The 27,265-nt window shown below is 35.1% G+C and overlaps 1 protein-coding gene across 3 annotated transcripts in view; it reads right to left on the bottom strand.

Moving 5' to 3' along the window:
- LOC126733810 (protein SERAC1) overlaps positions 1 to 27,265 on the bottom strand; it is a 67,974-nt gene that overhangs the window by 26,256 nt on the left and 14,453 nt on the right. For all 3 annotated transcript variants that reach the window (XM_050437221.1, XM_050437222.1, XM_050437223.1), the window contains one exon: positions 13,014 to 13,290. In XM_050437221.1, the coding sequence (XP_050293178.1) occupies positions 13,014 to 13,290 (277 nt within the window). The remainder of the gene's footprint in view (positions 1 to 13,013; positions 13,291 to 27,265) is intronic.

The raw sequence follows: 27,265 nt of genomic DNA, 5'->3' as shown, positions 1-27,265 counted from the left end.
CTTGAGGGTGTAATGGTTTGAAGTTCTGTGATGACTGACAACAAAACAGTCTGGTTTTCCGGTCACCCACGGTGAGGAAACCTAACTTAACTATGAGCCCCGTTTCATACAGATAGGACTCGGACAGACGGCCCAGATTATCTTGGTAAAGCTCCATGTGTGGCTGACTGAAGACTAGGATAAGTTCAGATCAGTTTTATTATATTTGCCACAGAGCAGGCTGATTTAGAAAAACTTTCTTATCGCACATTGTTAAATTGTACACAAGTATTGCAGACGGTAGCTCAGAACTATTCGAGGCTGCGTGTTCGTAGGTAAGGATTCAATATAAGTTGCAGTTTGCAAATCAATAAAATAATAATAAAGAGAACCAAATAGGCGCCACTTAGTTTTACTAAAACTAAGAAAATTTCTTACCTGATTATTTAAATTTCAGACCCATGAAGAACCAGGGCAGGGAGCAGAACCCAATAAATCAAGAAATCCGCGGCGTAACGATACTAGCGCCACCAGTATACTGAACAGGTGTTTCACTTTAAGATGAGCAATAAAAATGTATTTCTATGTATATGAGCATTTAGCCTATTTTAATAAAAATAAATGTAAATGGAAAAATAAAATGCTACAATGTTTATTATTATGGTTTTGTAAACTGTGATTTTGTTGCCATTAATAATTACCTTGCTAGCATGAATTGCGATATTGCTTTTATTCAGAAAGATATTAATAAATGAAAATTTTGCTATTGAGAGGTTTGTTCCAATTAAACATTTTAAATCATCTAATTTTCCCATTTGGTTTAGTAGCAAATTACAGAATGTTGTCAGAACACATCAATAGGTTGCATAGGTCTGATTCGTACCCCATAGCATGCATATGGAAGCCGAGGTTGCTGGTAATGATCAAGATATTGTAAACTTATTTGCTAGGTATTTTGAAACTACATATAGACAACCTATCAGCAAGGCACCTGACTATAAGTTTAATTACAGTCTGGATTTAAGTCGCATGGTTTAATATTGACTAAAAAACACCAATCAAATCAATCAGTATGATTTGATTGGTGTTTTTAAGAGGTCTGTACAGGTCGATAGTGTGTATACAGACTTCTCAAAGGCCTTTGATAGGGTTGGTCATGGACATCTGGTTCGAAAGTTGGAGTAATTAATTTCTAATTGAAGTATCTTCAGGAGTGCCTCAAGGTTCGCATATTGGACCGGTATTTTATAACTTGTTCATAGCAGATTTGAGTGATGTAATTGTTTATTCAAAGCATCTTGCTTTTGCTGATGATTTTAAACTGTATAAAGCCATTGAGTCATATCTTGATGCTGAGCTACTTAAATTGGATTTAAATAGTGTGGCTGAGTGGTGTAATAGCAATAGTTTGGAACTGAATGTAAAGAAGTGTGTATGTATCTCGTTTGGTCGTTCTAATAAAATTATTAATTATCAATATACAATCAACAATAACGAACTCAAGTCAGTTGATACAGTTAAAGATTTAGGTGTTCTTTTCGGTACCAAGCTAATTTTTTTACCGCACATTTTGGATGTTATTAACTGGAGTATGCGTAGTCTTGATTTTATCACTAGAAATAGTGAACGTCTTTCACCTTACTGTTTCAAATTACTTTATTATTCTTCGCTTGAGTATGCGTCTGTAATTTAGTTCAACTTATTAATCTCATATTGAACGCGTTGAGGCTGTACAGAGAAGATTCTTAAGATCCCTTGCTTGTAGAGCAGAAATTAATATTTTTCGTAATTATTACATCTACTATAATGCTATTAGTATCCAATTTAATCTAAGTAGGATGGCATTATTCTGATGTTTTAACGTTTTATAAGATCTTAAATGGTTTACATCATTGTCCTACCGTCTTGGAAGCAATTTCTTTTAACACCTGTCAAAGAAGGATCAAATCTCCTATCTATGTTTCGTTTAGCCTTTCATTTGGCCAACTATGGATTTTTTTGTCCACTGACTAGGACTTTGCGTTTCTTTAATGAAAATAGTTTGGATCCATTTTCCAGCGGTTTATGGTCATTCAAATGAAAAATAAATAATCTTGGACTTTAACCTACGTTCCTTGGATAGTGTTAAGTTTTTAGCCTTGTTGATGATTATTTATACAGAGGTTTTATCTTGTTATTTTTTTTTGTAATTCTAATATTATATTTATATTTGTATTGTTATATTATCTAGTATTTTGTATTATCTATTATTGATTTTGTGAACTGGCTCTGCTGTATATTGAAATAAATAAATAAAATAAAAATATTTAACAGGAGATTCAAATTGCGTACCAAAGTCTGCATAATTTATAACCCAGAATAATTCCTAAAACTTGCTTTTCTGTATCAGTAACGTGCAGAGAGTGGTGCGGACACTCCTGCACCTAAGCTTCAGTAAGTCCAAAGAGGCGAGAAGCCACCGTCAGCTCGTAATTCCTCACAACGAATTAATGAGCGTGATGACGTGACCCAGGGCCGATCCCTCGATCTCTTCATATGATGGATGGGATGTAGCGAGAATTCTGCTGCATTCTGACGAGAGAGCAGTCGCAACAATCGCAAAGTGTAAGCTCCATTGTCTCGTTTTTCTAGTTGCATGGGGCTCGTGCTTAGTTTTTTTCTGGTTTTGCGACTGTCTGAGTTATTTAAGGGAATTTTTGTTCAACGCGGCAACTGCGCACGTATGTCGTCACGGTCGCCGAATGTGTGACGAAAACAAGAGCATTAGCAATGAACCCTAGGAAGATGCAATAATGGCTACCACTAGTAAGGTGTAAGGTTGTTTTATTCTCGGCTAAAAAGGGCAATAAAATAAATTATACAATCCACTTGAATTTTTTTGAATAGTTAACATAACGAAGGAACATTTTGGGCACTCGATCGGGATTTATTAATTATTTGGAAGGTTGCTGAAGTCGTGAATATTAAAAAGAAAAACAGTGAGCAGTGAGGAAATCGTTTATGACGTTTGAGAATCGGATGGCAAATCCCTGGATTCCAAACGCAAGAGAAGGCATCGAAATAAGCCTTTTCTTTTATATTTATGTATCCGTTTGAATAAATATTACTAAGCAAGAACTTGCGAATTTAAAACAAAGGCGAAGGGTTTTAAAAAGTAGATTAATAAATGATTATGGTAATGTTCAGTTGGTTCAACCTTTAGATAAGAAGTGTTTAAGTTCGTTAACGGTAAAATTAGAGAAGAATTTAGTAAGATTCAATCGGAGATTGAAGGGTTGCAAAGTGAGGATGAAGGAGCGAGTCAAGAAAATGAGCAAGAAAGGGACGAATATTTAATTTTAGTGGGGAACATAAGACATTTTTAAAAAAAGAACATGTAGAAGAATGAAACATGTTAAAGAACATGTAGCGTTGTTTGAGAAATTTAAAAATACAGACGTCCGTGATACAAAGTCAGCGTTTGCGAATCACCTGTTAGCTTCGCCAAGAGGAGTTCAGAAGCCAAGAAGAGTCCTGTTCTTGTCTGTGTTAACGACGTATTTAATTTTGAACCCAACCTTATTTTTAATAATCTTAGTTAATCAATTTTATATTTACATAATCTCTTCCAACTGAAATAAGTTTAATATTGTGTTAGAATGCCTTGGCTTAACAACAAATGTTTTAAACTTCTCCTCAGTGTTCCGGTAGCCCATAGGTTATAGTCTCTGGCGTGTAAGCTTGTTGTCGCGGCTTCGATTCCCAATAGGTGTGATATTTTACAATTTTTAATTTTTTATTTTTTGGTTCTAAATAACTGTATAGTCATCCTAACCTTAAATGTATGTTTATTTACTGTTTTGCCAACGTTAGTGGCTTTTTAAGGTTTTAGTCTTTTTAATGTCCTCTTTTTTTTTTTTCTTTTTTTCTTTTAAGACTAATTATTATTGTTTTAGGCCTGATGATGCTCTGAATAGAGCGAAACACGTGTAGCTTTAAGTAAATGTTGTGAGACCGTGACTTTGTGTTTTTCATTGTTTTTCGTCTGTTGTATACGTCGGTCTCTTTGTGAAAAATGGATGAGATTTTTTTATAAGTAATGTGAGTGAAAAGGGCTATAAATGTGGTTGGTGTGGAGGAGAGTATGTTATTTATGATTGTGGAAAATTTACTAAGCTAAGTGTAATTAATAGGTTAGAGAGAACAAAGCAGAATAGGCTTTGCTTTAATTGTTTAAAAGGGAATCACCCATCATGGAAATGTAATCAGAAAAAATGTTTCACATCATGTACTGCTGCATACGAGTGAAGTTCCCATGCCAAATTTGGAAGTCACAGATAGTAATGGCATTGCTGGTAGTAACAATTCTACAGGTAACCTTGAGCAAAGTATGACTGCTGTTATTTCTTGTGTACCATGTTCCAATAGGAAGATTTGTTTAGCTTCAGAAGGTGCTGCCACCACCCGTACAAGGGACTCTGTTGCTGCTTCATCCAAAACTGCTTTCTTGGAGATACAGAATGGTGATATTATGGTGTTTGGTAGGGCATTGTTGGATAGTGGAAGTCAAGGAAATTTCATATCTAAAGATCTCTGTCAAAGTTGCAGCCTTCAAGAGTAACTAATGTGGTAAGGGGAGTGGGACAAAATTTAACCCACATTACAGAAAGAGTTGATGTTGTAATAAAATCATGTAATAGTCAGTTTAGTTTAGAAATTAGTTGCTTGGTTTTATCAAGGATTACTGAGAGGTTGCCCAATGTAAGTTTTGATAGAAATCTCTTAAAAATTCCTGCAGATTTGAATCTTGCTGATCTAAAATTTAATTTGAGGGCTGATTTAGATATTTTGGTCAAGTTTATGCCCGGATTAATAAATATTAGATAACACCTCTCTTGTGTTGCAGAACAGTGTTTTCAAATGAATTATTGCAGGTCAAATGTGTGTCAAGGGTAAAAGAAATGACATTCCTTGCAATTTATCCACTAGCTATTTGGTTACCGAAAATGTGGTAGAAAATCAGTTGATGATCAACTAATTGTTCGATTTTGGGAATTGGAAAAGCCCCAAATAAGGAAGATTGTGCCTTCTCAGGCGAAAGAATTTTGTGAGTCACTAGAACAACTCGGCGCGATAAGATTCTGCAAAAATGGCATTAAAACGGTTTTGCTCTCTTGAGAAAAGATTATTAAGGGCTGAATTATTGAAAAATGACTATATTACATTTTTGAACGAATATGAAACTTTAGGCCACATGGTTCAAATAGGGGAAGTAAATGAAGAGTGGCAAGAGTTAACTAATAGTGAAGGATATTTTTTGCCGCATCATGCAGTTCTGAAGGCTGATAGAAAGACTATAAGATGTCTAATTGTTTTCGATGCTAGTAGGCATTAGTCTAAATGATGTTCGGTTTAGTGGTCCAAGGTTGCAGCAATATTTTGTTAAGGTTTAGAAAAAATTCATTCGAGGATAGGAAATATCAGAGGTTATTTTGGAGACCTAATTTAAAGGAAAATATTAAAATTTCTCTTATTGAATTGGCAAATGAGAATGAAAAGAATTATCCTGTTGCCAGTAAGGTTATAAAAAATGTTTTTTTTGTTGATGATTTATTAACCTCTGCAAAAACCAAGAAAGATTTATTAAATATTTAGATTCAGGTTACAACAATTTTAGGTAGTACAGGATTTCAATTGAGAAAATGGTTGTGGACCAACAAAACTTTATTGAAGGAGTTTGAAATGGATTTAGAATTAGAAATGGGGATTTTAGAACTTGGCGATCATCAACAAAATAAGACATTAGGTATTTACTGGGATTCTAATCAAGATCTGATTAGGTGTGGTACAATAATATAATAGTGATATATGTTATTTATTTTCAAGTATCATACTGTATATTAATTTGTTATACAATGAATTATTATTATTGTTAAATATTTATGCAATACTATTGCACACGTATGCACGACAATTATGTAGAACACTGTTTTTAAATAACTACTAATATACCAGATATCATCGAAGAGAGTAATATACAATGGTGTAAGCGCATTTGGCATTCTTATTTATAATTCCTAAATCGAACCTTCACATGGCGACCCTGCCAGTGCCAAACACCATTTTTTAGTGCATTTTTCAGTAAGAGTAGTAATTGTTCTATATGTATATAGTACAAAAAGAAAAATGTTTATAGTAAAACCGTGGTAAAAGTATGGGAGCTAGTTGCTGTAAAGTGTGCTAATGTACAGTAACATACAGTGTGAGTCAATATGGGTACTACTAACACCAAGCATGCTGAAGTTACGGACACAGGTGTTGTAAACTCCAATTTTATAGTGGAAGAACAAGCTATAAATGTTCCTATGGATATCCGTATTCTGCTGTATATAATCACTGTGGCTGTTGTAACCTTGGTATTACTAAAAATTAGGAAGGCTTACTGCAGAAACATGAAAAGAGACTTGTCAAGAAGTCTTATGCTGAAAGCTCCAGTTGGTGATGTCTAAGTAAGACTATTACATAGTGGTTTGTGTTTGTAAGTCCGTGTTAGTGAAAGAAGAAACAATGTGTTGATGTAGAAAAATATTTTAGTAAAACCTGAAATCAGTGACATTAAGGACGAGCGATTAAACGCCACCTGTTTATTGGAAGATGGAAGAAGGAAATGTAATGGAGATTTGGCATCCGTCCCAGGACATGGACCACACAAATGTTATATTATAGTTGGTATGTAATTTTATTTATTTGTGTATATTTAGGATAAGATTTTTTGGCTATTTAGCAGTTTTAAAATATTTTTGGGGGTTAAACTATTTTTTTTTATTAGTTCATAAAGTAATTGAAAGTTATAATATTATAATATATTATAAAGTTACATATTACATATATATAGCTGAATAATAATTTTTATGTTGGATTTTTGTTTACATTTTTCATGTACTACTATTATGTTAGATTTTTTTTACCGTAATTTAGGCTAAATTTAGTTATTTTTATGTCATCAGCTTGGGAAGAACTTTATACCAAGTTATCAAATTTAAAAATATTAATTACTAACGAATCAAAAAGAGTCTTAAAGGAAAAAATACCTAAATCAGAGGAAATTAAAAAAGAAGTTAGGGATAATTTACTTAAATACTATAATACCTTTGTGCAACTTGTATTACATGATTACAAAAAGTTAAGTCAAGAACAGTATTTTGCTATTAAAAAACTTTTTTCCGTCTCAAGAGATAAAGTAGTCAGGGTATATCAAGTATTAAATGTTTCGTATAAAATACCTACATCGTGCACTGAACTAATTGATCCAAACGTGATTGAGGAGGATATTATTGACAGTGAAAACTCTTCAGAGGGTTCAGACGAAGAAAATACAAACACTGAAATTAAAATTGAAACTGGCAAAATGGCGATGACTAAAATTGATTTTTTTAATTTCACCAGCAGGGTTTTGTGCAATGATTTTGATGGCTCAGTGGATAAACTTCGATCTTTTATTGACGCACTAACTTTAATCCAAGAAAATTGCGAAGGGCACGAAGCAAATGCCGTGGCTCTTATTAAAACTAAATTAGTTGGTAAAGCAAGAGACCTTATTGGCGATAATGATACCATACCAATTATAATTCAAAAACTAACAAGCAATATTAAGGGTGAAAGTTCGCAGTTAGTTTCGGCAAAATTATTAGCTCTTAAACAAGGATCCAGCGATACATCAAAATATGCATCTGACATAGAAGCTTTAGCAACAAGCTTAAAAAGAGCGTACATAAATGAAGGTGTACCAGTAAATGTAGCAGAGGGTTATACAACTAATATTGCAGTTAATGCCCTAAAATCGAGTGCAACCTCAGAAAGATCCAGGTTGATAATGGAAGCAGGCACATTCAACACAACTCAAGACGCCTTGACAAAGTTTGTTAGCGTCGAAACTGAATCAAAAAATTCTACAGTGCTTTTTACACAAAATCGATTCAACAATAGAGAAAATCCAAATTATAGAGGTCATTATCCTAGGGCGCAAGGACAATGAAAAAGAGAAGGATTTAATAGAAATCCTGAAGTTCCTATCCATAATAATTATCATGGTGGCCATAGCAGATATAGAGGTCACAGGGGCTATTCTCAACGAGGCAGAGGAAACTATTCTGTGCGCAGCTTTGAGACAGATAATTCGGGAAACGAATTATCACCCCAACCAGGTCCATTGGGGGAGCAATAAATATTTTTAACATGGACCTATCGTTGTCAAATTTTATCGTCGTTCAGACCCAAATGACACAAAATGAAACAATAACATTAATCGTAGATACTGGTGCCGATATTTCTTTAATTAAGCGAACAAAAATCGATAAAAACCAAATAGTTGACAGAGCAAATGCTAGCAGGATAAACGGTGTTACAGAAGGACATATAACTTCCATAGGTACTACTAAAACTGTAATGTTTATTGACAATTTTTCTTTAAAACAAAATTTTCACATAGTTGAGGATAATTTTCCCATACCAGCAGATGGAATTCTTGGTAGAGATTTTATTACACAATATCAATGTCAATTGGACTACTCTAATTGGACAATGCAAATAAGACTTCATAATAAATTAATCTCTATATCAATTCATGACAGCCCTGCAAAAGATATGTTAATTATCCCCCCGAGATGTGAAATAATTAGAAAAGTAGAAAAGTTAAAATATCTTAAAGAAGATTCGGTTGTATTAAATAACGAAATATCCCCAGGCGTTTTCATAGCATCAACCATAATTTCTAGGTCAAGTCCAATAATTAAAATTCTAAATACAACATGCGAAACCATAACCATAAATAATCCTAAAATTGTAACCGAATCCCTAAAAAACTTTTCGTGTTATCAATTGCATTGTAATCAAAATAACCGAAAAGATCAACTATTAAAGGAATTAAATAAAAACATCCCGGAATGCGCGAAAAAGGAAACCACCGAATTATGCATGGAATTTGCTGATATATTTGGGTTAAAATGTGATAAATTAACAACAAACAATTTTTATAAACAAAAAATTAAATTAGCTGATGAGCAACCTTTCTATATAAAAAATTATCGAACACCGCTTTCCCAATCTAAAGAAATAAATGCACAGGTAAGTAAAATGTTAGAGGAAAACATAATAGAGGAATCTAATGCCGTTTACAATAGTCCAATCCTTTTGGTACCTAAGAAATCTAAGGGTCATGATAAAAAATGGCGACTAGTAGTGGATTTTAGAGAGGCAAATAAGAAAATTATCCCTGATAAATTTCCATTGCCTCGAATTGACGATATTTTAGACCAACTAGGCCGTGCTAAATGGTTTTCAACCCTAGATTTAAAGGCGGGCTTTCATCAAATACCACTTGCAGAAGAATCTAGAGATTTTACAACTTTTAGTACAAGTACAGGTAGCTACAGATTTACAAGGTTACCATTTGGCCTCAGAATAAGCCCAAACAGTTTCCAGAGGACGATGAATATAGCATTTGCTGGAATAACACCTGAAAAGGCTTTCTTGTACATGGATGACGTAATTGTAATTGGTTGTTCAAAAAATCATCATTTACAAAATTTACGTAGTGTATTTGAAACGTGCAGAAAATACAATTTAAAATTAAATCCCGAAAAATGCAATTTTTTTTCGCAAGAAGTTACTTACCTAGGTTACAGGATTGCTAGTAATGGAATTTTGCCTGACGAGTCAAAATACGACATTATTAATAAATACCCAGAGCCTAGAAATGCTGATGAAGTAAAACGCTTTATAGCATTTTGTAACTATTATCGCAGGTTTATTCGAAACTTTGCAGAAATTGCAAAGCCTCTTAATATGTTAACAAGAAAAAATACACAATTTGAATGGAGTGAAAAATGTAAACAAGCTTTTATTTATCTTAAAAATTGTTGCAACCCGAAATTTTACAATACCCAGACTTTAATAAACAATTTATTTTAACAACAGACGCATCAAAAAATGCTTGTGGCGCTATATTATCACAAAACTTTAATGGGCAAGAATTGCCAATAGCTTACGCTTCAAAATCATTCACTAAAGGAGAATCTAATAAAGCGACTATAGAACAAGAATTAGTAGCCATCCACTGGGCGATTCAGTATTTTAGGCCATATTTGTACGGAAATAAATTTTTGGTAAAATCTGACCATAAGCCTTTAGTGTATCTCTTTTCTATGAAAGACCCATCTTCAAAACTTACCAGGATGCGATTAGATTTAGAAGAATATAATTTTGAAATTGAATATATTAAAGGAAAGGAGAATGTAGGAGCAGATGCATTATCGAGAATTTGTATTAGCGAACTAAGCGATTTGGCGATAAATAACAAAACAGTCAACGTATTTGCAGTAACACGGGCAATGGCAAAAAAGGATACTACCTTAACAGAAGATAATAGCGAGAATGCTAGCATGCCGTTTACGGTTAAACCAAAAGTCCTAGAGACTTTAGAAAATAGTAATGTTTTAAAATTAGCTTATGTAAAATTTAAAATTCAGCATAAATATCTATGGATACTTATGGGTAAGAATAAAGATTTTATGATCGAGGATAAAATGTTAATCAGTAATGACAAAACATTCTTAGGAACTGTTTTGTCTAAGCTGGAAAAAATGGCTGCTGATTGCAACATTAAGGAACTAAAGCTAAAAATAACAGATGAAATATTTAAATTGTGCACAATAAACGAATTAAAAAATATTGCTTTAAGTAAATTAAAAAATCTTACTATTTTTCTGTATGAAGAGCCCAAAATTATTAAAAATAATGATGACAAGTTAGCGTTAGTACAGGAATATCATGATAATCCACTTACCGGAGGTCACTGTGGACAGAAAAAATTTCTTAAGAAGCTAAGAGCAAATTACCGATGGAAAGGAATGTCCCGCGATGTCAACAAATACGTTAAAAAATGTCAAAAGTGTCAAATTAATAGGAGAAAAATAACTCATTCAGAGCCAATGGTAATAACACCTACACCACAAAAAGCATTTGACATCACATGTATCGACACGATTGGACCATTCAGAAAAACTCCTAACAACAATATGTATGCAATAACAATCCAGTGCGAGTTAACTAAATTTGTCAAAATTATCCCTATTCCGAATAAAGAAGCTAAAACTATAGCTAGGGCAATGTTTAATGAATTTATTCTTAATTATGGCCCAATGCAGGAAATCAGAACCGATATGGGCACTGAGTATAAAAACGAAGTACTTACATCACTTTCTGAACTTCTAAAAATTAAACATTCTATTTCGACAGCCTACCATAGTCAAACTATAGGTGGTTGCGAAAGAAATCATAGAGTCTTAAATGAGTTTCTTAGAATGTACATAAACGAAATGCAAGACGATTGGGATGAATGGACAAACTATTTCAGCTTTTGTTATAACACAACTCCCAGTGTATATCACGAATATACGCCATTTGAATTAGTTTTTGCACGTAAGGTTGATTTTTCTAATATTTTAAATGGTACTTTGATAGACCCTGTATATAATATCGACGCATATTATCAAGAAGTCAGATATCGCTTACAAATTGCAAATAGACGAGCCAATGATTTTATTCAAAAAGCAAAAGTTCAGCGAAAATTAGAATACGAAAAACAGTCTAAAGAAATATATTTAAAACCCGATGACTCAGTACTTTTAAATAATGAAAATAGAACGAAATTTGACCCTTGGTATAAAGGCCCTTTCGTAGTAGAGGAGGTAGAAGGTGTAAATTGTATATTAAGTAATAGTAAAAGTGACGCTAAAGTGAAAGTGCATAAAAATAGATTACAGCATTTTTATAAGTGATTAAAGTGAAAAAGCCATTTTCAGTGTTTATCGTAGAAAAATTAAAAGAAAAACAATTAATTATGTCAATTATAGCAGTTGTACCGAAAAGAAAACATGTACTAGTTTTAATTTACTAACCTTGTAACCTAATATTTTATAATACATATTATGTACTCATAAGTCAATGCAAAGCTTCGCAAAAATTGAGGTTCATAATTTAATAACTTAACACGTATTGTTTAGGCTTCGAAATAGTTAAGAATTATGTAACATTATTTAAATTAAACAACTTAAGTACATGTGTACCTTAATTAAGTAATAAGTTTATTTAGGTAATAAGTTTGTTTAAGTAAAATCAGGGTTAACATTTTAGGTTTCATTTTTAAATTAAACAAAAAATAATATTTAAATCTATACTCGATCGATAAATACTTTTCTTTTCTATCCTTTCTTTATTATTTATTTTCTTTCTATTATTCCTCTTATCTTTTTCTTAACACTTTCCTTGAACCTCTAATAATTTTATTTTTATTGTAAAATAGAAGTGTAAAATGTAGTAAAAAAGCGCATATACCTTATGAATATTTATTTTTGTACGAAAGTACTCCATTTTTATTTCATTAAAAATGTAGTTCATTCTTTCAAAAGGGGGAGATGTGGTACAATAATATAATAGTGATATATGTTATTTATTTTCAAGTATCATACTGTATATTAATTTGTTATACAATGAATTATTATTATTGTTAAATATTTATGCAATACTATTGCACACGTATGCACGACAATTATGTAGAACACTGTTTTTAAATAACTACTAATATACCAGATATCATCGAAGAGAGTAATATACAATGGTGTAAGCGCATTTGGCATTCTTATTTATAATTCCTAAATCGAACCTTCACATAGGTACAAAATTAAGGATTTCTTTGTAAACGATACCTACACTAAAAGGTTAGTTTTATCAGTGATATGTCAGATTTATGATCCTTTGGGATTATTGGGGCCAGTTATAATTATTGCAAAGTTGATTATGCAAAAACTATGGTCATTGAGATAATCGTGGGATGAAGTTCTTTCTGAGGAGTTCTCAAAAAGCTGGTCACATTTTCTTGGTGAGTTGTTTTGTATACATTTTTAGCCAAGTGTTTTTTCTACGAATCTGTTCTTTCTACCCTAATTATTTTATGTAAATATTTCTTAAAATGAAAATAATTTCTTTTAGAGACTTACCAGACTTACAAAAAGGGACCAATAAACTCTTGTTGTAACTCATGTAAGACAGTATTTGGCATAATTTGACGATGACATTAATATCATCCGGATAGCGTTTATAGACTTCCATAAGAAGTGGCAAGCCATTGAGATCGGCAATATCTTTGGAATACTTTTCAACACTGCAATGGTGCAATAACGATTCAAGACACATCGGCAGTACTTCTTTTTCGGTTTGGATGAATTTACTTAATTCTAACGATGATGAATCATTGTCTACGATGTGGCCGCTATCCTAAAGAAATACTGTAGTTATTGTCTAATTCTACCTTATAAATGATTTAATGCAATGGGGGAAACACAAATCGTACTGTAGCACTTTAGATCTTAAATAGATTTATGAGGTCATTATTTGCAAAAATTCACAAAATCATGGACTTTGCTAAGTTTATTTTAATTTTAAAGGGGAATCAAATAATAAAATAAGAATTTCTCAAAAGTCTCTATTTGGCCGTTATACGCAAAACTCATTTTTTGCTTTGACTCCTCAATTCTTCTTGTACGAGGAAGGAGATTTCTCCGACCTCAAAAGCACACCCACGACCCGTGAAGAACTCACAGACTATTAGATCGTCCTCATAAAAAGCTCCAAGAGGAGGCACGATCAGGAGATGGATATTATGCGCCAGATGTTTGTCAAGATAACCAAGGCACTAAAGAGTCGGATTAAAGCACTTGGATCCCTGCACCTGCACCACAGACCACTTCTGCAGCGCAAGATTCTCTCCTACTATCGAGTCTATCGAAATGGCCGACCTTCCATCGCAGGAGCCTAGCTCCTGGCCTAGAAAGACAGCAAGCTTCCACAAGAAGTACGAAGACGACGGATTCCAACCCGTCGTCAGCAGAAGAAAGAGGCGGAAGACTGTAACGAAGTTACTAAATTTTCTGTAATTCTCTTATTTATCTATAGAATTAATCGGTTCTTTTTCCAACTTAAGTTAATAATTTTCAAGATTCATATTAACAACTAAGATTTGCCCAGTAATGTTGGGAAAGTTTCTATTTTGTTAATAAACGCGCGACCGCGTTAATTATTAATTTATCACCGCGTTAATACCTCAGCACCGTTCATTCCGTACCACCACTACTGTTACCGCGTTTACTAAGTAACGCGCATGTCCGTGTTCTATATAACGCGATGCACTGACCGGCAGTCAGGCAGTGCGTTGAGTAGCAGTCCGCTGAGAACAGTCCGACCGAGAAGACCGACCGAAGCGCCAGCAGTAACCGACCGAGGTAAGCCCCACAGTACCGTACATCGCTCCGCCGCTGTTGCAAGCATGTAAGTATAATAGGTAAGAAGGTAGGCAAATTCCTTTTTCCTATTCCTAGTGTCTACAGGATACACGGGGTTGCGTGCCGGAGCGTTACGGGGTAACACTGTGTATTCCTCAAAAAAATGCTAGGGGGCTACGTGTCGGACCGTTACGAGATAGCACCCTGCATTGGATATTATCCCATCATTCCCAACCTGACAACATTGCCATCTTCTACCTACATAATGAAGACCACGTCTACCGACATTTTAAACAGAGTTGGCCAAGGTTACGAGCGACCGTATTTATTTTCCATATTAGACCGCTTAAAAATCCTGTGGGTGACTTACCGCTTACCATTCCGATTAATACCGACCGTTTCATGCTTTATTTTCTCTGGGCTGTATCTGATCCGTTTATTCACTGCCATAAATTATCGTATCGCTTTTACATTTTGCTTACCGACATGGGTTCTCTTCATTGCACCCCTCCTCTTCCCGTACCGTATTGAATTTGACCGTATGTAAAGCTTATTGAGAAGTTGTTGTTGTGTATACTCTATTTCAGAAGTGTATAGAGCAATAAACTGGGGAATTCCGTTCTGTTTGGTTACATTTCGTGGTAGTTCATAGGCGCAGGTACTTATAATATTTATGAATTTAATTTCCACGGATTAAATGCCTTTATTTTGAAAGAGATTAAATACTAAATAAATACTTTTAATCCTTTTGTATAGGTACCTATCTTTTAACGCTTTGTAACATGCAAAAATGGGGTCAGGTAATATATACAGACTATAAATACTTTTAAATCATATTTTAAACGTTAGTAGTCACTGCTACGCTGTAGTGTAATCACAATATTATTATCCCAATATTTAAAAAATTCCAATATTTATTATTTTAAATGTACATGATTGCATAAAACACGATTACCCTAGTTTTACTGTGCAAGAAATTGTTGAAAAATGTTCTCGAATGAGTGGAATTGGAAAGTCCACCATTTTCAAATTGTTGCGGGAAAGAAAAGTAGCAGGTCAAGTGGAATCTCCCAAGCAAAAGCCAGGACGACCTACAAAAGTCCTTGATGAAAATGCTAAATGTATAATTCGAAGAAAAGTTCACTCTTTTTATTTTAAAAAGGAAATACCCACCCTAGACAAAATTTTAATGGAGCTTGGCCGAGATGACAGTATTCCGTTGATAAGTAGAAAACTTTTATGGAAAACTTTAAAAAATATGGATTTTGCCTGGGAAAAGCATAACCGCAAAGCACTTTTACTGGAGAGCGACGAAATTGTTTGTTGGAGACGACAATACTTGAGAAGTATCAAGCAGTACCGCAGGGAGCAAAAGAAAGTTTTTTTATCTTGATGAGACGTGGATTAACGAAGGTTATATAGTCCAAAAAATGTGGCAAGACAAAAATATAACCAGTGCTCGCCAAGCTTTCATAGAAGGCCTGTCTACGGGTATTAAAGTACCTTCGGGAAAAGGAAAAAGGCTTATAATCACACATATTGGAAGCGAAGAGGGATTTTTAAAAGAAGGTCTGCTAACCTTTGAGTCGACTCGCACAGGAAATTACCATGAAGACATGAACTCAGACGTTTTCGAGGACTATTTTGGTGAAATGATAAAATTTCTTCCGGCTAATTCGGTGGTGGTTATGGATAACGCAAGCTATCATTCACGGCGAATAGAGAAGACGCCAACTTCAAGTTGGAGAAAGCAAGAAATTATCGATTGGCTGACTGCAAAAGGTATTGCGTTTGAAGCAAATTTGATAAAAAAAGAACTGCTGGCAATAGCAAACTTACACAAAACTCGTTTCATGAAATACGCCGTGGAAGATATAGCCGAAAAATATAATATAACTGTACTGCGCTTACCGCCATATCATTGCGAACTAAATCCTATAGAACTGATATGGGCGCAGGTAAAAGGATTTGTAGCAAGACGAAACACGACTTTTAAAATGAAAGATGTTAAGCTACTGTTTGATCAAGCCATTACGGAAGCGACACCAGAGAATTGGCGAAAAGCAGTCCAGCATGTAATTAAGCAAGAGGACAAAATGTGGGATCTTGACAACCTCATCGATCAGACAGTCGATCCTTTAATTATAATGTCAAGAGGTGATGACAGTTCGTCAGATGACGAAGAAGACTACAATCTATTATAATTTAAAATTGTTATACACTGTTCAAAAAGTGCCAGATCCAAAAGTGATATTTTCAACTGTGTTACTCTACATATTATGTTCAATAAATTTGTGAACAAAATATATTATTCCATTTAAACAAAAGTAACTTTCTAAAATAAAATAGCATTTAAGTACATTAATTATAAGGTAAAAAAGAAGTCCCAGTTGCACGCCTTTGGCGAACCGTTTTCAATGTTTATCAGTGGGTAACAATGGGCAAAACTCATAAATTGACCCAAAACCTGCAATCAACGAAAAGAAAGAATTTTACATTGAAACTAATACCCAACTAAGTAGTGGCATAAAATATTGGTGGATCACCAGGTACCACTTTTGCATACCTAATGAGGTTTTATTGTTCTACACACTTCTGAAATAGAGATACTTCTCCTTGCTATAGGAGATGACATGTTAGATTATGGGATGAATAAATGTGATTTTGTTACAATGTTGCCTATTGTTTTACTCACACAGAAGACCTGGTTTAGGTCAGTCTCCAAAGCGAATGCAATACCGATGAAAGGTATAGCTAATATTTACTAATATTTAGACTCTGACAGCTGTTAGACATGACGTCATTCGAGCGCAACCAGATAATGACGTAACGCTTAAGACATTGTAAGGCAACCCAGTAAGACGCTTACTCGCTAAAATATGGCTTAAATAACCAACTACAAACTTTATGAATAACCCAGAAGATTGAGAGGGGATAGAAAAAAATTAGTAAGCGCCAGTAATATCATTACAAGACATCCGACCCGGAGACGGTCCCAGAGAAGACCCCAGCCATCGCCCAGCCTCAGCCAACCAAGCAGGTTGTCTAAACTCCCTCACCTCCAAAGCAGGATTCAGGAACACTGCCCCAGAACCCGAGCCACCAACCAAGGCCCAAAATATACCTCCGATCGTGATTAGGAACAATCCAATGTTCGAGGAAATCACAGCTGATAAGTCATGGCCATGATGTCAAAACACACACGATCGCATAAAAATTCATCCACAATATATAAAAGACTACAGGACAACCCAGAACTATCTGGAGATCAATAAAGTGCCATTCCACTCATTTTCCCTCCCAGAAGAGAAACGACTATACATCATTCTCCGTGAACATCTCGAGTACTGGCCAGCCGAGAGAATCCTGGAGGATCTCCTGAGGGAAGAGAAAGTAATCTTCTAACTCACGGAGCTGAGAGGCGTGAAGGTCAGGGTGGAAATCCAGAGAAACAAATCCCGGAGCATCCAGTGCCATAGATACCACCACCATAAAACGCTCAGGCCAGGTGCACGGCAGCCCACAAATGCATGAAGTGTGAGTGTGAAGTGGCCAACTTCACGCAACTGCCGATTGCACCAAACCCCGTGATCGGCCAGCCATCTGCGCCAACTGCGGAGGATAGAAATGTGCGATATTCATCGATGTTTGATATTTGGTCATCGATAGTAACATTTCAGAATATCGATGTTTCTACAAAACATCGAAATAGTTTATTTAAGTTATATTTTACAAAAATATCTTCCTTATTGTCAATTTTCCATTATTGTTTTTACTCTATAGTTGAAAAAAAACAAGATCTTATTAGAGCAATTCCATCCTCATTCAGCAAGCAGGCTAAACCTTTCATTGCACCGTCATGTTATGTCATTCAAATATAATCGGAGAATCCTAGACCAGAAGCTCGGCCAATCATAAAACAAATAAGCCATATAGTTTATTGGTCTAATGCCAGGGAATCACAGTGAACCCAATCAGATGCTTTACTTCTTTATGTAATTAAATATTTAAGTTTTTACACAGTTTAGAGGTTAGTTGAGGTAAAATTAAGATAGTTATTCAAAATGTGGCCTAAATCTGAATTTAAGTAATTGTTAAAGTGTGCCAAATACTTTTGTAAATAGGTATTTGGTTGATGCTAAATAGTTTTCGAGAAAGTTTTTAATTATTAATATCATAGCAGCCAAGGTAATAATCTTAGAACATTGAATGCCTTGTCTATTCGATATCTAAGGTAATAATATTTTTTCTGATGAAAACCTTTTTTTGTTATGTATTAAACTTCAGTCCTTTTACAAATTACATTATTAAAAGTGCCGTTTAAAAGTACATTTTGGAGCTGTTTTGGTAGAAAAAACTATCCATGCACAATGCAAATTATGTTCCAAAAAAATTGAAATTCTGGAAACACATCAAATTTAAAATCTGATCTAAAGAAAATGCGCAAATCAATTTATGATCAAATTCAAATTAAAGGCAAACCATTATACTCCAAGAATAATTCAAGAACTATTAATCAATACACTGATGCTGAAAGTAAGAATATCTTATAATATAATTGCACCCTCGATAGCAACATTAGTGATTCACAGACAGTAGCTAATAAAACAGTAGAAAACGGTATTTTTTATCTAAAAATTCTGCTGTGCTCATCCCAAGACTTTACACCAGCCTCACGAAGTTCAACTAATTCGATACCACCCACTCGAGCAATAGTTATTTTTATTGATTTTAATTTATTTTATTTACCGTGATAACGGTATTAGATTAAACTAACGAAACGTTGGTTAAAATTACGTCTAATCAATAAATAAGTTTTTCGTTCTTTTCAATAGGAAAAATAAAGTTAGGTAGAAGATTGACAAGAATAAACGATCTGAGAGATCCATAGATAAAATCTCAGGTCTTGGGTACAGATAAAAATCTATTATACCTCCAGTAAATTATTTATATTATACTATTTAAATAAGATTTACTAAACTTGGATTAAATATAATGAGAGGTGTGGTTATAGATGTACGGTACATTTCTTCTAAATACGTGAAAAAGTCTATTTTTTCTTCTTTTCAATAATTAAGAATATAAGACAGTAATTTTTTTGAAATTGTGACGTAATAGGTACCCAATAAAATAAGTAAATAATTATAAATTCGTAACGACAATATAGATTTTTACATTTATAGGTTACATGAAAATAAACTGTTTAAGGTATCTGATGAAGATAATAATAATAAAATTATGTAAAATTTGAAAGACAGACCATCGACCAACGATATTTAAGAACACGATGTTTTATTTCGATAATAGATGCAATCGATTGTGGGTGTCGATGTCGATGCATCTCTAGCGGAGGGCCACAGACCCAAACGCAATGCTATTCGCAAGCATTCTTCGCTTCAATGCAGCAGCAATTCTAATTGCTACTACAAAGCATCAAACCAGTGGGAGTCCAATAGAACCCACGCACTACACCGAGCAAAGACCACCAAAACTTTTATATATATGTTAATACCTTAGCATTAAGAATATTATATGTATTAGTTAGTAGGTATAGACCTTGCATGGTCAAGCTGAAGAAGTAAATAAAATGTCAGTTTTAAAGAAAAATTCCCCCACAGTCAATCCTTTCGACCCGAGCCATAAACTGCGAAGCACTCGAAACTAGCAGACGGAAGTAATCAGAAGACCGACAGGAGCCTTGACGCTAATAAGGGAAATCAGTGCAGAAAAAGAGAGAAGAGGATGTACTTGCCATTGACTTGAATGATGAAAAACTTTTTCAACATTATCTTCGGAGAGTTTCTCAGCCTATGCATGTAAAGATTAGTCATTTTCGAAAGTATGTGAATTCTAAATACAACATCCCTTTTAAAGCTCCTCTAACTGACTGTTGCTTCACCTGATTAAGAATAAAGAAGCAGTCGAAGTACCAACTTTTTTAGATGTTCAGCAAAACCTGGTCACTCAGTATCATGTTTATAACGCACAAGCCAAGGCTTTTTTAACTCCTTAAAAATCCAAACTCAACACAACTTACTTTTAATTTGACTGCCAGAAAAACTTGGCGTTGCTTAGACTACCTGATCAAGCAACAATAATAACAATATTTTCATTACGAGAAAAATACTACTCGGCCCTTAATCGTTTTTTTTCCGATTTCCTAAAAAAAGACTTTCAAGCAAATAGCAAGTTTTGCAAATAACTACCTCATATTACAACTAATAAGTCATTAGGGACAGACCCGTAACAAAAACTTATGTACATCGAGGAAAGGTGATTCCTCCTTTGCGTTACAGAACAATATGTAAGTAATTACCTGGTGTAGCTGCCCATCCATCAATCAATTTTTAAAGAGGTAAGCATAAAATATTAATAAAAGAACAAATAATTAATCACAAAAAATACAACTTACAGGTATTTTTTCATTGCAAAAATAATCTACCCCCACAGGGTATTTTTTATTTCTTTATACGAGAGCGGAAAAAATATGAAAATTATATATTTTTCTACGTAGCTCTTTTAGCTCGATACCCTTGACCCAACTTTTTTAACCCGCCTGAAAATCACGTGTTCTGAGGTTTTGAGTAGTTCTCTCTAGTGGCGATAACCTTCTCACTCGAATTTTCACAATTCTGCCCGGCAAGTCACTTTTTCAATTTTAGATACCAAAAAAAAAGGTGTCGCGCGGGACCAAATCTGGAGAATATGGTGAATTCCAAATCGACTAATTTGGCTGTGGCGACAGCGAAGATGTGAGGCGAAGCATTGTCCCTCTTTTTAAAATTAAAGAACGCTTGGATACTTTATACGGTGATTCTTCTCCACCCGTCAAAAGTTAGTTTTAACGAGTTTCAACGTGGTCGCGTGTCGGTTTTTGATGAACCCCGCCCAGGTGCCCCGAAAACACTTACCACAGAGAAAAACGTATCAAAAGTTCACGATCTCGAGACAGTACGCATCCCAGAAGACCGTGTGTATATTGCATAAAATGTTTGTGTCGAATTACAGAAAAAACAATCCCATTTGACAAACAAGTGCTCTCCACTTGGTTGAAATCACTTATTTGCATTGCACACAGATTGAGATTGGTTAAATTTGACTACGAAATGCTACCCTATTCACCATATTTGGCCTCGGCCGACTTTTTTTTGTTTCCAAACTGCTCAGATATCAGACCGCTCTCGTATGACGAAGTCATAACAATTGAAACTGTTAAAATCTTATTCCCCAGTAACTAAATGTCGAGAAGGCAATATTAATTGGCCTCCTAGGAACCCCGACCTATCGATCGACTCTAGATTATTTCGTAAGGGTGATATGTGGATGGGTTGTTAATACTACTCTTTGTTTTTGATTTGAAGAGAGCATATGACGCAAAACATTCTTTTTGGTTCATAAATTTTCATTGACTATAGATTAATTTTGTGTAAGTTTCCCTTAATCTAAAAGACAAAAAATTCCTATTAACATCGGTCCGCAAACGCTTTCTAGGGAAGTTATTCCTCTTTTAATAAGACACCTTAAACTCGATTTTTTCTATGTAACTTTAAAACAGTTTACATAACATTTTGAAAATTAGTTTGTGTTAGTTAAAATACTGAATAAAAAAAATTAAAAATTTAAGTTAGTGGCGTCACATACAGGAGTGGGTAGGGGTTAAAACATCCCAACTTCTTTTACTCTCTGTGTTATTGTGATTTTTTTTAATTAAAAACTTTTAAAAGGTTAAAATTAAATTAATAAAATTAAAAAGTTTTTTACGTAGAAAAAGCTACTCCTAGTTCATTTCAATAAAGGGTCTCATTTACGAGAAAATAGACTGAAAATTTTCTGGTTATGTATGTACAGTACGCAAAAGTATTGCAATCTCCCCGGGGAGGGCCGGGGTAGAATAGCATCAATCAGAAATCAATTTCTGCAACATCAGAGGCCTAAACACCAATATTAATGCAGTACACCAACACCTGCAATCAAATAAGCCTCAGATTCTGGCATTGGTAGAAACAGAGGTGAAACCTTCAACAACAAGTGTTTACCTCATTTATCCTGGATACGATCTACACACCCGATTTCTACTAAACTTTGGATTGACAGTATTTGTCAAGAGCGATTTGAGTTGCCAGCGGGAGGAAACGCTTGAACTAGCGGACTTCGACGTCATGTGGTTCAAAATAATAGCCAGTGGTGCCACGAAATTTATCTGCTGTATCTACAGACCACCAAGCGACACCCAATATAGACGGCTCTTTTTGAACCTGGTTGATTGCATTAACCATCTGCAAATTGACTACCCAAGCGCAGAAATCATCGTCATGGGTGATTTTAACGTTCACAATATCAACTGGCTGCACTTCTGCAACAAGAACGACGATGAAGGACGAGAAGCTGAGCTATTTGCCACCATATGCGGGCTTACGCAGCTTGTGGAGGAACCTACCAGAATCCCCGATCGAGACGGCGAGTTCGCGAGTCTCCTAGATCTGGTCTTGGCTTCAGACCCTGATTCGTACACAGTATCAGTACATGCCCCCCTAGGAACATCGGACCACAAATTGATAACAGTCTCTTGCCAGTTGGAGGTTAAAACGCAGGATCCTCCGATGCCGCGGAAGGTATGGCACTATAACTCAGCAGAGTGGAACCATCTTCGGGAATTCTATCGCTCATTCCCTTGGAAAGAAGTCTGCTTTAGAACCAATAACATGGCAGAATGGACAAATTACAGAGACGATCTTGGCAGAAATGGAAGCTTATATCCCTTTTTCTACTAAATGTGGATCAAACAACAAGCAATGGTTCAACCTGAATTGCAAAAAGGCAGTAAACACTAAAAACGCAGCATATTGCAAATGGCATCAACATCCTTCCATCGAAAATCGGAGGAACTTTTTAGCCTCCAGAAATAGCTGCAAGCGAATTATTGATGAATGCAAAGAGAGTCACAATGTAGCGCGTAACTCGGTTCAAACCAATTTATTTCCAAACCCGTGTCAGTCATACCTACCATCCAGCCACAAAAAAATTACAGTCAAGCAAATTTAAGTCCAAACAAGCAAATTTTGTTTTAAAAGATTTAGAGATTTGGTGGCCGCCAGCTTTTAGACAGTGGAGAAGGTAGTGGGAGACATTTTAATAAGAGCGCCACTTGATTTAAATATTTTACACCAAACCCTGATATATTATGATGGTAATATAAGCCCCCTTAATCAAGAAAATGATGACCTATATTTATGCTTGTACCTAGATCCTAAAAGCTGAAAATTATTTGGGAAAAACTCAAATAATAATCCATAGTTCCACCAGATTGTTATAATCATCCAAGAGTTACATAGTCACTTCCATTTGTATTTAAAAAAATTAAATTCCACTGAGATATTTAAATTTAGATAATTATTCAAAATGTAATACTGTAGTAATTTTAAATAAATAAAAAATTGATAAAAGAATTAAGAGTTACTTGAGGTATGCTTAAGGCGAGGAATTAGTAATAAAAAAACAAATTCGCACTGAACTACTGTTCAAGGAGAAAATCCAAAACGTGATCACGTGTTGTTTACAAGAAGTATATGTTTGGAGCCTAATTCACAATACCTCACTGGCCCTAAAATATCTTTTACAAACTCTAGTCAAGTCACATTAATCTAAATAAAACTTTTAAATAGTAAGGTTCGAATTTGAAAGCCTATTAATGGTATGTTGGTGCAATAAAACCTGTTAACCAACAACCAACATTATGACTAAATATGTTATTTGTAGCAAATAGCCTATCCCTTACAAGGTGATCCAGGCTCAATGTCAAAATCAATTATGTCGATGCTCGACTCAAATAAAAACCCTCAGGTTAATATTGATAGACTTAGCAAGAACCCCTTAACGTTTTTGTTTTACATAAAAGAAAATAAACCCATAAAATTCAAATTAATAAATCAACCCCCAACCCTAAATCAAACCGTTCAATAAGAGAAAAATAAAATAAAATGTGCAAAAACTTGCGTGTCCTCTAATCTCTTGTGTATTTTGGCTAAGGTAGCTTAACTCGCAACTTCTGGAACCAGTCAGCTACAACCAGGGTAACGACCACATGGGCAAGTCGATTTCAGGCAAGTTCCAATTCAAAATCGCAGAGCCACAGTGCAATGCTCAGTCCAGGCTGTGTTGAGGCTCATTTAAGCCGGTTTCCTACAGTGTTGGGATGACCAGAAGAAACCAGAGAATAGAGGAGAGAATGAGAAAAAGGAGAGGGGCCTCTAAAATAGAGGACAAAAAAAATCAGTAAAAAAATAAACACACAATCAATTCGATGGCAATTACCAACATGTTGCTACATACCAAAGGTGGTGAGCGAGGCCTAGAGTCTCGATTTGTGGTTAGAAAATTTCAAAATCCCATAAATGGTGTGGGAGCAGCAGACCAAATCCAAAAATACCAGGCCAATCCGAAATCCCCTCGGCTACAACTTCCCACTAGACGTTCATCAAATTAAACCCCAAAACTTGGGAGGAATATTTTTCCATTCAACCGAATTACCGGCAAGATGAACTTAAATTTTCCTTTTATTTAAAACCACAAAATGTCGACTGTTCTTGCTGATAACGGGATGGCTACAGGCTGGACAAGGAACTGACAGACAGTGACAGGTGACACTGGCAGTGAACTTGTCACTCTCTCTCTTCGACACGATCTGACTCTGCCTCTTGGTGCAAACTACGCGGAGCCTCACTCTATCAAAATAGAAATTCCGCGATACCACAGCAAAATGATACTGCTCGGATACTAAAACGTGGAAAACTAACAAAATTTTCAGCTTGACAGCCGCAAGTTCTCAGAATCTTAGGCAGCAACAAGTAGCTTCAACCAACAACGATATTAGAGCAATCTTGGCACGGCGATAGCAATTTGGTCAATTTTACGCTAAAAAAACGCAGGCTGCAGTATTTACGATGAAGACTAACGTTGATGGCCCGGAGCTGGTTATGGCAGGGAAAACATTGCCAATGAAATCATCTTTACATCTTCTAGGAGTCGAGGTTACCAACAGTGTGTCCTGGCATAACCACGTTGCCGAGGTCGCCAGAGCGGCTTCCAAAAAACTCGGAGTGCTTTTCAAAACGAAAAAACTGTATACACCAGAACAGCTGCTGACTCAAATACGCATACACTTTATAAGGCTCAAATACGCCCTTCCCGCGAGTATTGTTCGCATGTCTGGAGCTCTGCACCCAGGCATAGTTTAAACCTGCTGGATTCTATACAGAAGAGAGCTATTCGTCTTATCAACAAACCAGAACTGACAAAGAGTCTGGATAGTCTGGAGCACAGGAGAAAGGTGGCTAATCTCTGTTTATTCTACCGGTATTATCACGGTAAGTGCTCCTCTGAGCTGGCAGGCCTGATTCCACCCAGGGCTGTTCCGGCAAGAAGGACGCGTCTAGCAGTTGCGGCTCATTAACATCGAGTCCACTTGCCTACCCCAAGGACGTCGCTGTATCGGGACTCATTCATCTGGAGAACATCTTCTTTGTGGAACGGGCTTCCACCTCACATATTTCCCGACGCATACAACCTGCATCGATTCAAGATAAATGCCCACAAATATCTTCGCGCAAGCACTACTCCAAGAGTGACATAGGACTTTCCTCTTGTGCTTGTGTTTACCATAAAAAAAAAAAATTAAAACGAAGTTCAGTACCTAATTTCAAATCGTGTATGGTAAATACCTGCCATACAAACTTTTTTTACTATCATGGACAGAAGAATGCATTTAATACCTTACGAAATTTATGTTGGTGTTTTTTATGATTGTCATTGTAAAATACGCTTGACTTAGCAATAGTGATTAGTTAAAATAGTGTTTTTCAAATTAATTTATTAATAATAAGAATCGCCTTTGTTGACCTAGTGTATATAGTTTAAAAGGCTAAAATAAATTTTACGCATGAAGACCATTGTCTGAAGAGACATTTCCTGATCGACGAGTCCTACATTATTCAGTTTTCTTAAGAGTAGATCGTAATTTAGGGGAAAGAGGTTAATTCTAAAAATTTAAAAACAAGATATTGCATAATACCTGCTTACATTTAATTCTAGGATCTTTTCAAAGACAGGAGTTGTTAAGCGATCAAGGAGTGCCAGAATTCTAGCATCGGAAGACCCAGTATGCGACCTAGATTGCGTTAAAGCAGATCCATCGTTAAGTACCCGCATCATCGCAAATCAAGAAGGGACTTCAGTCAATTGTATGGAGAATTTTGCATCTGATGTTATCGTACCCTTATCATATTCAACAGGTTCATACATTGTAAGAGCGATATTTTCCACTTAGTGTTAAATTTTGTAATTGAAGAACAACGCCTTGCTGTTAAAAATTTGGAAAGAAACGTTTTATTTACCGATGAGGTTGGATTTACAAGAAATGGAATTTTTAAGTTCCATAATAACCATATATGGGCAGATGAGAATTCCCGTTTTGCAGTATAGAAAACCTATCATTGGCAGTTTTCTTTAAATGTGTGGGTGGGAATTATCGATATACACTTATTAGGACACGTATTTTTACCGCAGCGGGTAAATGGAGAAACCTACACATTATTATTACAACATGAATTACCGCCACTATTAGAAAATCTTTCACTTCTATTACAAGCAAAAATGTGGTTTATGCACAAGGGGGCTCCCCCATATTTTGTCATTATCTCTAAAAACCATTTAAATAATGCTTAAAGGTCGACAAATTTATCTGAAGCTTTAAGGTATAGGTGAGACCGGAGGTAAATATGGCCGCTCCATTGGCGAATTATTTTTTGTACACGTGTAGCACTAAACAAAGGGAAATTTTTAAACGAGCATAAAATATTATGGATGTACAACAAAATGCGGTAACTATTTTAACTAACATGGCAACTTTCATATTTCTGTATATCAACTAAATTTATCGGTGAACAAACTTAAGGCATTGTTATATTTTTAATCTG

This window comes from Anthonomus grandis, chromosome 3, assembly GCF_022605725.1.
Source record: "Anthonomus grandis grandis chromosome 3, icAntGran1.3, whole genome shotgun sequence".
In the NCBI taxonomy this organism is placed as follows: domain Eukaryota; kingdom Metazoa; phylum Arthropoda; class Insecta; order Coleoptera; family Curculionidae; genus Anthonomus; species Anthonomus grandis.
Note: the sequence above shows the minus strand (reverse complement) of the source record. Positions and strands in the feature narration are given on the sequence as shown.